Source organism: Podarcis muralis, chromosome 2 (assembly GCF_964188315.1).
Source record: "Podarcis muralis chromosome 2, rPodMur119.hap1.1, whole genome shotgun sequence".
Taxonomy (NCBI): domain Eukaryota; kingdom Metazoa; phylum Chordata; class Lepidosauria; order Squamata; family Lacertidae; genus Podarcis; species Podarcis muralis.
Genome location: NC_135656.1, coordinates 38,404,402 through 38,418,565, shown reverse-complemented (window position 1 = coordinate 38,418,565; position 14,164 = coordinate 38,404,402). Strand labels below are relative to the sequence as shown.

General features: G+C 38.9%; 1 protein-coding gene across 14 annotated transcripts in view; it reads right to left on the bottom strand.

The window, feature by feature from the left end:
- The window catches only part of MAP2K4 (mitogen-activated protein kinase kinase 4), a 47,260-nt gene that overhangs the window by 17,975 nt on the left and 15,121 nt on the right, over positions 1 to 14,164 (bottom strand). For 6 of the 14 annotated variants that reach the window (XM_077924281.1, XM_028717107.2, XM_077924284.1 and 3 more), the window contains 3 exons: positions 11,965 to 11,988; positions 10,879 to 10,978; positions 4,229 to 4,324 (listed from right to left, as the gene is read on the bottom strand). In XM_077924281.1, the coding sequence (XP_077780407.1) occupies positions 4,229 to 4,324; positions 10,879 to 10,978; positions 11,965 to 11,988 (220 nt within the window). The remainder of the gene's footprint in view (positions 1 to 4,228; positions 4,325 to 10,878; positions 10,979 to 11,964; positions 11,989 to 14,164) is intronic. The other 8 variants (XM_077924283.1, XM_077924285.1, XM_077924288.1 and 5 more) reach the window with 3 other exon arrangements.

Sequence of the window (14,164 nt, the reverse complement as noted above, 5' to 3'; positions counted from 1 at the left end):
CTCAAAATATAATTATAAATCAAAATATACAAAAGTAAATCAGGGTTCTATCCACAGTGAAGGTTTAAGTCAATGTCACTACACATCAACACAAATCCATTTAAGGTTACTGTATTTAAGTAACACCAGAACAAATCCTCATTTTCAATATGTACTGTCCTTTTCTTAGGAAAGCTGCAGGAAAGCAGAGCTTAATATATATACAAAATGTTTCTGTACCACTCTTAACATCATTTTAGGGTGGTGCACAACAGTGTTTAAAATATACATATCAAATTTAAATTAACATTACTGAAGAATATCCAACAAGGGAGAAAAGTTCAATTCTGTGCCTCATGGTGTCTGACATCTACGAGAAACCACTGCACAAGATTATTCCGTGTTTTTGGAGTGCTATGTCATCAAGAGTTGATAACACCCAACTCCAACTGTGTATAGGTATGACTACAAAAGTGCCAAACCACATAGAGGGACAGAAGCATGAATGCAAGCTTGACCCTCAATGTCACTGCACACGCCCCTTCTCTACTCAGTCTCCAAACGTTCCCATCTTGTATAGGGATTCTACCCACATTCACTTGAACATGACTGATCACGAAGAGAGTTGTACTTGCATTCACCTGAGGAGCATCCCTACACAGACCTTCCCTACACAAGAGAAGGTCAGGGACTGAATGAGGGAAGTGTGCATGATGAGGTTGGGGGCAGGGCTTGTACACTGGACCCAGAATCCCTACACAATTTGGTGCTTACATGTTCAGACAAGGACCTGAACACCTCTCCCACCTCTCATTTCCATTTCAGTCCTAGCAGAATCAGTGACTGAGACTGGTAATGCACTGCATGGAGCTAAAGGAATTTAAATCTAATTCAGACAAGATTAGTTTATTAGTGCAGCTGCTGGTTCACAGCAGACCTTTCTTTTTCTATAGGCATATTGCCTGTTTATTTTATTGTTTTAAACGTTTCTGACTCTCTGGAGAGGAGTATTTCATTTTTTCCATCTTACCTTCTGCTAAAGTAAGCCATCAGATTTGGGGAATTTACAAGGATATGCCTCAGTTTCTTGTAGAATGAGAACCATGTGCTAGTTAATAAGGCCAATCTAGAAGGCATACAAGTTGCTAGACAGCTGCTGAAACAGAACTCAAAGGTTTGGGACAGGTATACAGCTCCAGCTAAAACCCCAAACTTTAGCATTCTTGTTCTAAGGGTGATAAAACTGTTTGTGACTCAATGAGAAATACTGACAGGGCAATTATGCACAGAGGACTTCTATACAAAGGCATCTGCAGGTGATCAGTGTTGCCAATCACACATTGCCCGTGGGATCCCAGTTCTGATCACTACTGTTCCACACAGACTAATAGTACTGGGGGAAAGAGCTGTTTTTATGGCAATATCACAATAGCTCTAAATCCCCTCATCAGAAATATCATACGTTAATGCTTCCTGATTCCATTGTCACCAATCAGGGCATTATGTAGAAGGGGTCCTTGTGAATGAGAGATCTATGAGCCCAGGATCTCTATGGAGTAGTAAAACCTTAACACAGCACACTGCAAGGCTACAAAGCAATATTCTAGTACAGGAAGATAACATAGCAGTACCTTGTTCTTAAGGGTTTGGAAAGCCAACTCGATGGAGGGCAATTATCAATACAACAGATCTCAGAATTTATAGATTAACAAAAGAAGCCAGTTTTAATTCTTTCCAGGTCTACAGAAAATATGTGTACGTGCTGTGGTTATAACAGTACACTTTGCAACAGACAATGGAACCATTAGTCAAATCTATGGCAAAAGAACATTTTAAAAGGCCTTCATCCTAAGGGGGCAGATTTACTACAAGAAGGAGTGCTATGGAGCTTGAAAGCCATTATTGCAACACTTGTAAGTGCTTACGTTAGTAAAATCATTTGCCACATTTTATAGTATGACAAAAAAAATATATGAACAAACTACCAGCAACTGAAAGGACACAGAAATAATTTCACAGGAGTGAGACCATCAACAGCCAACAATCAGAGACAGTATTTCTTTCCCAAGAGGCAAGGCATCAAGTAATATTGCTGCCCTGGCAAGACAACAGGCACTCTTGAATCCTGCTTGATCATTCTTGTTTGCTTTGCCCAGATTTTCCAGCATTGGCACAAGAGGTATTACAGGTGTGCTGGTAAATGACATCCATACTGCTGCAGATGCCTAAAAACTGAAGCAGAAAAGCTTTGGGACAAAATTGCCTGTCCCTCTTCATCACAACAAAGAAATATATCAAGCGATGTAAACGCATCCTGTAAGCATTGCCACTTTTCAAGGCAAAGCATCATAGTCATGGCATGAGACCCCAATCTCTGCGGAGGAGAATCTTATGCATGGATGCCCAGGGAGCAGAGCTAGTGATGTGCCTGATTCTGCACATAAGACCAGCAAAGTGAAGCCTTCTTCAGGCAATTATAGCATGGAGGGGTACTGATGTGTTTCTCCCATATATATATATATATATATATATATATATATATATATATGGGATGACATAACAAAATCAGTGATTTGAACGTGATGAGCCCAATAACCTTGTTTGGGATAGCAGAGTAGTTAAATTGGAATCTACTGACAGATCCCTGGGGGATGTGAAGTAGATTGACAAAGACTGGCTTTCAACTTAACAAACAACAGCAACAACAAAATGATCCCTGTGGAAACCAAGCTGGGGGGGGGGGGAGGATGATATATGACCAAGTATATTTTTGTAAGGAAGCACTAGAGGCTCTTTTCAGTTCCAAAACTTAAAGGCAAATTCCTGGGCTTAACACACTTCAGTTATAAATCTTTTATACCTGTCTCCAGTTCATGGGATCTAAGAAAATAGCAAAGTAGTCCCCAGAGGCCTGCAGTCTGCTACCCCAAACCTCTAAGTTACAATTTCACATTCAGCAAAAAATATTTTAAGGAAATAGATTCTTTTATTATAACTTTTTATGGAGTTTTAAGTCCAATCTAAAATAAGGTATAAAAATACAATTTCCTTTATATGAGGATTGGTTTAATTTCCTAAATTACAAGTTTAACTATTTCTTCTTAGTGAGTATGAGGCAGGGGACCTTAGAGAAGACTCTTTATTCTCCTGGAAGGGTAAACATGGAACTAGCACAGTTATTTGCATTGTTTGGGCGAGTAGCTTTAAGGTCACACCATTTTAGCTACCCAGAAATGTACTGCATTGCCCGACTCAGAAATTTGGACCTGATGAACTGCGCCAAATTGATGAAAATACTTGATCTTCTCAGAATGCTTCCGTATCCTCCACGACTCGCTACAATGTTATGTTAAAATGTTTTAGAAGTACTGAAAGCCAATATGAATTACTTATGAATTAAGAAGATTCAGAACAAAATCTAACACCCGTGCAATGGACGGCAACTCTTCAGTTGCCTTGGGACTCATCTATACAGCTGCAAATAAAACATTTTAAGTGTGTTTTAAGTGCAATATACAATGTAACACTAGTTGGTGATGGTGAGCCTTACGGGAAATTCAATGTATTTTTTAAAAAAACGCTTTTAAAAAAGCGTTTTCAGAACAGTTTTTATAAGTGTGTAGATTCTACCTCAATTGTGCCTCAGGCTTACTTCACCAGAAGCATACGTTTCACTTTCACTGGTCCATTACGGTAATTGTTGGGGGGGGTAGTTTTACAGATCAATAGGTGTTGGAAGTATGGCAGCTACAAAAATAAAATAATACTTCACAAAAGATCACTTGATTCACAGGTTTTAGAGCTGTTCTATCAGTGAAGGCTTTTTGGAGGCAATATGCAACAACCTTATAACACCTGCATCAACTCCATCCATTATGGTCAACCATGCTTGAGAATTATATGTTTATGGTTTTAAAAGGAGAGGTTTTTGTAAACTAACACTGAGTCACCCTCTGAATACCAGTACTCTTAAAAAAAAAAAATACACTGACTTTCTAGAGCCAATGACAGTCAGCTGGGACAGAACATTGGGAATTGCTAGTACGAATGCAGCAATAAGCTTTAAACAATAATAATGAAATATATGTTGAAAGTATTTAATAATTAATTTAAATATATATATATTAATTCACTCATAATATGACAAATTTCTGCAAAGATCTATATTGGTGTTCATGCCTTTTTCTTTCTTTTGCTTTTTCTATTATGAAAATATCTGACAACGGGGCTAACAGACAGTCACGCTTACTGTAGCCTGCTGGAAAGTTTCACGATCATCTCCGCTTCTCTCCTTTTGAAAGTGAACGGGGCAATGTGATTACTACCCATTGTTGCTTGTGTATCACTTCAGCCAGGAAAGAGTTGTAAAAATGACAGGAAAACACAGTGCTGTTATCACATGACACAATAACACATACACACATAGTAACTGAAAAGACAGACTGCCTTTTATATACAAAATGAGCACATTTCAGTTCCTTGTTAAGGGCTAGTCTATACCTCTCTTTTTGGAAAAAGGAAAAAAAAGCAAAGTGTGTGGCAGTTCATTTAAAGCCTTTTTGAAACCACTCATACTAATGCATGAAAGCCATGGAAGGCTATAATCACCTTACTTGAGAGTAAATCCCTCGGAAATAAATGGGGCTTACCTCCAAGCAAGACCATTTAGGAATAGCATGCAAGCCTTAATTTCAGGTGCAGTGTTTCCTTTTGTCCTATGAACTACATACCTGCAATAAAATTGCTAGCTAAAATCAACTAATTAGTGCCACTGACCTTCTTTGTCACAATTTGCTACATTGCTTACCACCACATTGCTTCATTATGTTTTGATAAAGGTAAATTTCTTACCTGAAAACTAGTGCTTGTGTCTTGGATCCACCAATCAGGAGAAGTAACTATTACCCTACTTATTTAGATCGGAGTGAACCGAATTCTTCCCTAAGAAACTGGAAGAGCTAGAAGCTAGCTTTCACTGTCCACTCTGTGATTGTGTGAGGAACAAGGAAGTTTCTGGATCCGAATCTCTCACAAGTATTTCCAGGTAAGAAATCTCCTCTTCTAACACTTAACAAAACCTACCCCTTTGCAGGGGCAGAACAAACAGGGGAGGAAGATTCAGTATGTTTACATACATAAAAACCAACGGTCAAGTCAAGACTGTTAGGAAAAGGGATGTATCCAAATCTCCTTGAGTCCTCTGCTAATTAAGGAGAGACAGAGAGGGGGACACAGAGATCTGCCATGCTGCTTCTCTGATCTGCTTCTTAGGATTCCCGCCCCACAAAAAAAGGAAAATCCAACCAGAGGCTCACAAGTAAGAAGAGAGAAAGTAAATTATTCTGATCTCTCAGTGGTGTTGAGGTTTCCAATAGGAATGGGGGGTGGATACAATGACCGTTCCTAGAAATCCAAAAAAGTAAGAGAAGAAACGAAGTCCTTAAAGCATCTTCTTCAAGGATCTAAGGTGAGATACACAGGATAAATAATGCCTTAGGCAACTGTGAGGGTTGTACCACTGTTCCTAAAGCAACGTGTATATATGAAAGCATCCTTCGGAAGAGTAAAATGATAAGGAACCTTGTCTAAGACAGTGGAGATGAGCTCACCATATCTGATAATCATTCCGGCGATCTCTGTTGTGAAATAAAGCGAACTGTAATGGTTGGCATGGAGACAGTCTTTACTCAAATATAATAATTCTATAATTCTTGTCAAAAAAATGTACTGGAATTAATTCTCTCTGAATAGATTTTACTTTTCTAAATCCTGAACCTTCGTCAAGGAAAAAGAAAAACCTGAGTTGGATGGTGCCTGCCCCAACCCTTGAGGGGAAGTTTGAAGCTGCACGAAAAGGACATTAGGGGGGGGGGGGCAGTTCTCCAGCTAGAGTTTTAGAATATTCTGGGGCTGTTCAACACAGGTACTCTGAAGAAGAAAGCTTAGGGGGAACTTGCCAGTCTAGTACTTGCTCTTCTATTCTAGATGCACAGAATCATTAGGTACTTCGGGATTAAAGTCATGTTCCAGCAGACATGATTTAATTATGGCCAAATCTCCCTTGCTCTGATTTTATTTTGTTTTTTTAAGACCTGAAGATTTAACGCAATGCCATCCATGCTGCAGCCTTCAGAATCAAGAACTTTGGTTCAATTTCATCAAGTTTTGAAGTGTGTACTTTGGATCTTAGTGCCTATCTTAGGAAGCCATGCTTCAACTGCAGTAACTTATTCCTCTACATGCAACTCATCTATGTAACCTGGATGGCCTCAACAATTCTGTATTCAAAGAGAAACTAATGACTTATGAACATAGTAAAGATGTTGATCTGGATCACTTGCAAACCCCTTTCGAGCTCTCTAGCCACATTCACTTCCCCTCAATGCTGTCAGTTTTATAGTGTATAGCAAGAAATTGCCGTGTAAAAGACTTAGCAGGAACTGTGAACTATTGGGGTTCAAGAATTAAGCAGAATTCTTTCTGATGAAATGTAACAAGGTGATGGTCAGCTTGAAAGTGTCTGTATCTGACTTCTTGCAAAGAAATACAATCTGGAGATCTGGAGGACTTAGCTATACAGCTGCAAACAAAATGTTTTGAATGTGTTGTAAAGTGCAATACACAATTGTGACACTAGATGCCGACTGTGAGCTATAGCAAATTCCATGCATTTTTCAAAACGATTTTAGAAAAAGCATTTTCACAACGTTTTTAACCTGTGTGTAGATTCCACCCCAATGAATGCCAGAGCTTACCAATCTGCTTTAGCTGAAGCAGCTAAACCTCAGTAAACAGGGCAGAACCAGCTTGGAAAAAACTCTTACCTGGCCTTTTACTTTCAAGAAAGCCCACGCACTCTCTGCAGCCACTGTGCAACAAACACAGCTGCACTACAACAGGGAAGAAGCATACCTGCTGCTGTTCTGGCAAAGTGTTGTATCTCCCAGTTGTGCTTTGGGAAGCGGAAACTCTTATGTTTGATCTTTTGCAATATGGCAGCAAACCACCAAGGAAAATGAAATATTTCTAGTCTCAACGTGGTTCACTATAGCAGCCTCCAGGACTCATTAACAGGGCTCCATATATGATATAAATACCCAACCAGGGCTGCAACAATTGTGAGTCAAACATAAATCACCACAGTACCAGAACAGCCCCTAGGGTCTACAGATGGTATTGTGCATTCTGTATCTTACTGTATAGTTTACCTAGAATTAAGCAACAGACTCATGTGCATGGAAGACTGTACATCTACCACCTCTACAAACTTGCAGAATAATCTACAATCACTCTATGGAAAAATTTGACCCTAATCCATCCAAATCAGAAGACCCCAAGTCAAGCCAGAGGTAGGGAAAAAAAGGAGGGGGAAATGGAAGAGCGAGTAGTAACAATACTGATCTATCATAGGACTTATGTGAACCTTCCCACTGTGGAAGTTGTTGCTATGTTAATATTCTATGGTGAAACTATGAAAATGAAGTACTAATCTCTGTCAATCTATACTACACAGAATAATTACAGGCAACCCCCGATTTGTGGGGGGGGGTGCACGATGGTGGAGCACACATAAGCCCACTCTGCCCCATTATGCCTCCTTTTCCAGCCACTTCCAGGTCAATTTGATGCGCATGTGCACAAACATGCGCAAATAAGTTGTTGCCTTTATATACATGTGGCATCTGAGGTAACTGCTAATTCAGGAGATCTAATTCAAGCGTTGGCAAGGACCTAGACACACCATAAAACATCAAGTCAGAGTAACTAGTCTTAAATTTATCAAGTTAAAACTATAGGACCAATACAGACATATTACAATTACATGTATGTAACATCATTTTAACCACAATGTTAGCACATAAACAAACTTTTACAACACACATAAAGAACTCTGCTCCTTAACTAGCCAAGGTGACAGGAGAAGGCACAAGACGGTGCAATAAAGTGTGAATAAACTCTAACCTGGAGGTGGGCACACTGGCAGCAGTTTTCCACAAAGCTTTATGCCTAATTTACATTTGGCTGCAGAACATACCAGGCAGCTTCACCTTGAATAAAGTAGCCAACCACAAATTCTACAGAAAGAAAGCTAACATTATGCTAAAACCAGTTCTTCCTTATAAACAGAGAAGCCCGCAAGCACACATTGATACTTATCACCAAGTATATTTATCCCCTTCTGAAACCACTTTTCACCTGAACAATGTGTTTTGGTAATCTCCTCCATAGCTGTTTTTTGGGGGGCAGTTGAATTCTGGACAGAGAAAATCTTGGAATGAAGAGCTTTAAAGAAGATACATTCCTTTCCTCAACCTGCCTGTAATAAAAGCTGCAATTTCTTATCTGAAGATTCCATCACTGAAGCCCCTGAACACAAGCTGTGAACCCAACGAAGTATGCCTAAGGGGCAAATGTGGGTAAGGAGCAGTATAACCAATGACTGCCATTAGCTTTAAGGACACAAAGATCAAGCAAATTGTCCAACATTTTCAATCCTTTAGAAAAATAGGACAAAGCCTTCAAAACTAAGCCCAAATGCCTAGTCTCCACAGGAGAAAATATCCTCTCTGAAATTTCAGCATTACCCATCTAGATGAATGGGATGACAAACTACATCCCCAAAATCTAATCAAGACAGTTATGTTTAGGCTGCTATTTTATCCGGAATGAAGAATAACAACCAACTCATAGAATGAAGAATAATAACCAACTAATGAAACACTATCTACAATGACTGGAAATCAAGATTTAATCCAGTAACAACAAATGGCCTCATTCATAGCACATATGGACTTCCATACCAGGTAACAAAGTAAATATCCAACACAAGAAAAGGTGTCTAGAAGAAGAATGACATATTAGAAAAACCCACATTAGCAAAAGATTTTCAAAAAGAATTTGATTTTTTTTAGATGTTATGATCCTTACTTGTTAACATACCAGCTCCTAAGAAAACCTTCGTAAATCTGAGACATAAGATGATAAGAAAATTAACCACTGAACACTCGCAGTGCAATGCTAGACAAGACTACTCAGAAGTAAGCTCCACTGGCTTCAGTGAGGCTTGTTCCTAGGTAAGCTGGTATAGGATTGCAGCCTAAATACTAAATGAGGAGTTTGTAAAGGTGAGGGGGACAAATGGATAAAACAAGCCTTTCCTATTTCAAAAGAACTACCCAACACAAATTTTACGATAGAAACAGGCTTCCTTTCACAGACTACATAACAAGTTTATTCTCAAAACAGATTATTGATGATGTTCAGTGTCAAATGTAGGATATATTTATCTATACAGTGGGTGGTCTAGAAAAAAAACCCAACACAATATTTGGGAAGCTGGCTGTTGCAGAAAAAACTTATTTCTCCCCTTGGCCAACCTACTTTATCAAAATAGTCTGAAGTTCAAAGCAATACCACCAGCTGCCTGATGAGCCTGAAACTAGGGATTTTATTATTAGATGCAAGAAGAACTGACAGACAAGAACAGCTATTATCTACAGAAATTCCAGTTCAGAAAGTCACTGGATGAAAAATATCACTATTAAAGAAAGTCAGTAGAAGGTGATGAGTTAACTTACTAAGAATAAAGGTCTTATGAAGGTGAAATCTATCAAAGAGAAAAAGTTGAAAGACAAAAGTTGCGCAGAACCACTACATAGAGAAAGGACCTATGAGGTTATTGTGAAAAGATTGTGTCCAGCTAGCTTATATATTCTAACATGGAGATAAGTCCTAAGTCCTTAAATTAATATGGCATTTTATAAATGGTGGTACTGCTGGATGCAAGAACTCTGCAGGCAGAACCTTGCTTCTCTTCTTTTTGGATGAGAAACTGGACATCTTATAAGAATGTCTACTGAAATATCTGCATCTTCTGGTTTCCAGAACTGACCTTATAAGTAACAGGAATACTTTTCCAAAGTCCATCTATAATTACTTGGATAGCTTTAGAATCAAAACAAGGAAGAGTTTCTAAATAAGGAAATGAAACTGATATATTCATAGGAAATAGAAAGCTCTGAGCTATATGAACAAAGCCACAACATACAGACACACATACATGGCAGAATTGTCCAAAGGAAGTACAAGCAACTGGAGGAATGACAGACACAAAGCTCTGAGGATTTTTACTCTGCCGGATTTCAAAAATCTCACAAGGGAATATAAAGGAGATGCTGACTGGACAGCCTGAGAAGTCACCCATCAGTCCAGATTGGTGGATCTGAGGACACAAGGCTTGTATTTCAAGAGACATTCTGCTGCATTAAACAACCAATTGTTGGATACTCCACTTTACACTGACTCTGTATCCGTAACACCTTTCTTGGAGACTTACAGGGTTCTAGTAACTTCTCACCACCTCTTAGATTTCTAAAAAAACAGTCCCCTCAATTTTAAAACTAAGATTTCTCACACAAATATCTTAAAAACAAATACAGGAATAAAAACTTTGCAAACTTGAAAAGCAGCAGGCATAGGTTTATGCAGTCCATGAATGAGATTAACCATAAGGCAGGAGTGGCTAAACTGTGTTTGGCAGCGTGGGGCTACATTTGGTCACGCTGATTGGGGCTGATGGGAATTTGTAGTCCAATAATATCTGGAGGACCACAGGTTAGCTACCCCTGCCATATGGAGATGACTTGCCAGCAAATGACAGGACTTTTTTTTAGTACAGTTCAAAGGAGTAGTCTTGCTTTAAGCCTTTAGGTAAAACAGCTTATTTGAAGTTCCAAAAATACATAAGAAACTGTTACATAAACAGAACATCCTACGTCTCAGTCCAGACTACAATTTTATCTTTTGAACTGCCTACAAAATTTGTGTGACAAAGGAAAGTGCTTTATCTTCCTACTTCAAAATGGTTCCATCTGGTGGAATTTCTGGCTTTATACTCACATGTGTGGATTCTGAAAAGGAACTCCAGGGTTCAAAGTAAATCGCGCTGTGGATTTGAAAGGTGGGTTTGCAAAATTCAACTTCAGTGCTCTGCGCTTACCTGAGAGATAAACAAACACACAAAAAACACTCTTGTCGGCAAGAGAACATATATTACTGTATTGAAAGCATCCAAAATAAACCAGAACCAAAAAATATAACATATTCTTCCCTACATGAAACATTTCACATAAACAATGACATTTAATATTGCAATATCAATAGATTAGTCATTGGATAGGGCTTCTGAACTTAACTCCAAATTGAGCCGCTGAGCAAGTCTGCATCTGACAAACAGCTTCTTTGGTCTACAAATGCCCTTGTTTTTACAATTATACTAAACCCCCTTCCTTTAATGCTGGTGACTAGCCACAAAATATTTCCCATGTATTCATATTTTTGATAATATTGCTAGGTCAAGGGTCAAAATATATCACCTCATTATTCTGAAGCACTAACATGCATAGGATGTGTACAAGGTTCAATAAGGGCAGGAATACAGCCTTGACTGTAGCTTGAATTACCACTATGTGATGTAGCTGGGTCACAAAATCCAGCAAAAGTAACTAGCAAAAACAAGCCAATACTGAAGGGAGATGTGCAGGTCTGCATGCAATTGAGAAAACATTTCTGGGCATGAGAAAGAATGTGTAGATCAGTGTGCATATAGGAGTATGCTAGCATATGCACATGTATCTGCGAGCCTGAATGTGTGTATGCAAGAGAGCAAGGACATACTTGCACATGCCAGTAGGTGTTGAGAGAGCAAGTGTACATGTGCTTTTTTTGTAGCCAATGGGGAATGGGAAACTCCTCGCTTAAAAAGACGAAGAATCTGCTGGCATATTAATACATATAGCATCTATAAATGTGTGCAAGTTTCCTAAGCATAAATATACATTGCTGTATCTCACAACTATAGCAAGTGGCAAGTTAAAGCTGCAGTTGAACTTAAAGTTGAGCCTACCAAACATTTTACTACCATGTATTCTGCAATGAAGTGTGCCGAGGCCACCCCACGTTTACTGACTGTCTGGTTTTTCATACCTCCTATCTCCTCACAGCAACAGTCTTCATGTCAAGGAAGCAGGAAGCCCCAGTTTGAGAAGAAGTAAAGGAGATTAATGAGGCACCATAGCACAGATTCCACTTAGCAAACTTCAATAATAAATGTTTTGTGCAGACAGACAGGTTATGGAAATCATGTTTGGATTAAACTTGATCTATTTTAACACATTGAGGAAAAGAATTTAAATTGTCTAACTCAGTAACAGAATTAAAATTCTGATGCAAAAATTTGAGTATTTCTAAAAATAATGTACTTCCTTTGTTAGCGAATGGATGAACTGACCTAAGTTTTTAAAAACAGCTTATTAACATTCCTGTTATTCAATCACAGAATTATAGAATTGCAGGGTGACCCACGAGGATCATCTAGTTCAAGCCCCTTGCAATGCATAGGAATGATTGGCATATGACACATTAATACCAACACACTTTAACAAGGAAGTGAATTGATGGGATTTATTTCCAGGAGAGTAAACAACTGGACACTTCAGAAATCTGCCTGCTAGATTTAGCCTACAATCCCATAACCACTTACCTGGGAGTAAACCCTACGGAACTCAATGGGAATTACTTCTGAGTCAACATGTATAGGATTGTACAGTATGGTCTTAAGCACCTGGGCCCTGCATCTCAGTATCTAACATAAGCAAGAAATTCAACTAAACCAACATGGCATGCATTTTAACCTCAAGTTGTTTTTGCTGGATTTCTCTTCTGTTACCCTCATGTTCTTTCATACACACATGCATACGCACATATATAGCAGCTAATTCAAACTTTTCATTTGCACAAGCTCAAGGCATATGGCTTACCACAAAGCCTCAATCATACCACTTTACACTGACATATCTAAATGGAAGATTAAAACCAACTGCAGGAGTGCATCTTCCTCACCGCTTTCTGCATGCTAACAGGAAAGATGGTATCAGCAACTTAGTGGTTCTGATAATACCAGAAAGGCCCAAATCAGAGGAACCCCACAAGACCCAATTAATAAACCCAAGTCTATGGATATATGACACTAAAGCTAGTTAGGTAATTTCTGCTAGCTTTCATTGACATCACACTGTTGTGTGACACCACCAGAGCCTCATACCTCCCAAGTGACTTCACAAGGAAATGAAGATGAAGGCTCTATTTCTGATGCTGCAAGAACAAGAGGATTAACTCATATACACCTGCAACATTGGGCTATTAATTCTGAAAAGCTGGGAAGCCTATCTAATTGAATGCAATTCTAGATATGCCTGTAACAGAAAACACTTCTACTTAAAAAAAAAAAAAAAAAATCCACTCAAAAACCCTCCATACCTATTTTATTAAAAGTCTAATCTGATTTTTGTGACCTGGCCTGTGTCTACAGATTTAAGCAGTACATATGAAATAAACGTTGGGTTCAGTTCCTTGATTCTGTATACACACATTATGCACCAGGTTGGTGCACAGATAACGTTATTGCAGGTCAGAGTTGGGTTGCCTTTTTTGTCTTCCCCAGAAACTACAATGATGCTGTTACAAGACCAGAACCTGGTACACGAATGCCATCATTGTATTCTGTTCCAGGAAAAATTGGGAGAAACAAACAAACAAAAATGATCACATTTGAAGAATAAGGCCTTGTTGTAGGGTACTGGTTGTTGGATGCAGTACACGTACTCAATATTCACATTCAACATGGGAACTGCACTGATTTACATACTGATCTCTGCTCCTCCCAACAGCAGGCATGGAGATTAGTGGTATTAAATCAATAAAAAGACAGTCCAGCCAAGAGACTAGAAAGAATGCTGGGCACAACCAACCCATTTTCATACCTGTCTTCTGTGCATACTATTCCCACATTTTCTGTTTAGAATTTAGCTTCAGGACCAATCATTTAGAAGGATGCCACTTGGACATCAATACATTCTGCTGCCTGGCCCCTTTGGGGGGCAACTCTAGGGCTGAGCAGACAATTCCTCTTGTGCTTCCCAAGAATTAATGTTTTCAGTGGTGCAAAATGGGAGTTAGTGATGACAAAGACAAATAAGGCATTATATATCTAAGCTTGAATCCAGAGGTCCTATGAATGTAGCTCTTCTCAGAGGATTCTCCAGTAGGCAGAAGAGACGTGTGATTTTATTCAAGCCTTCCTTCATTCCCCCAGAAAATCTACTCTAGAGGGTTGGCTTTTGAAGCA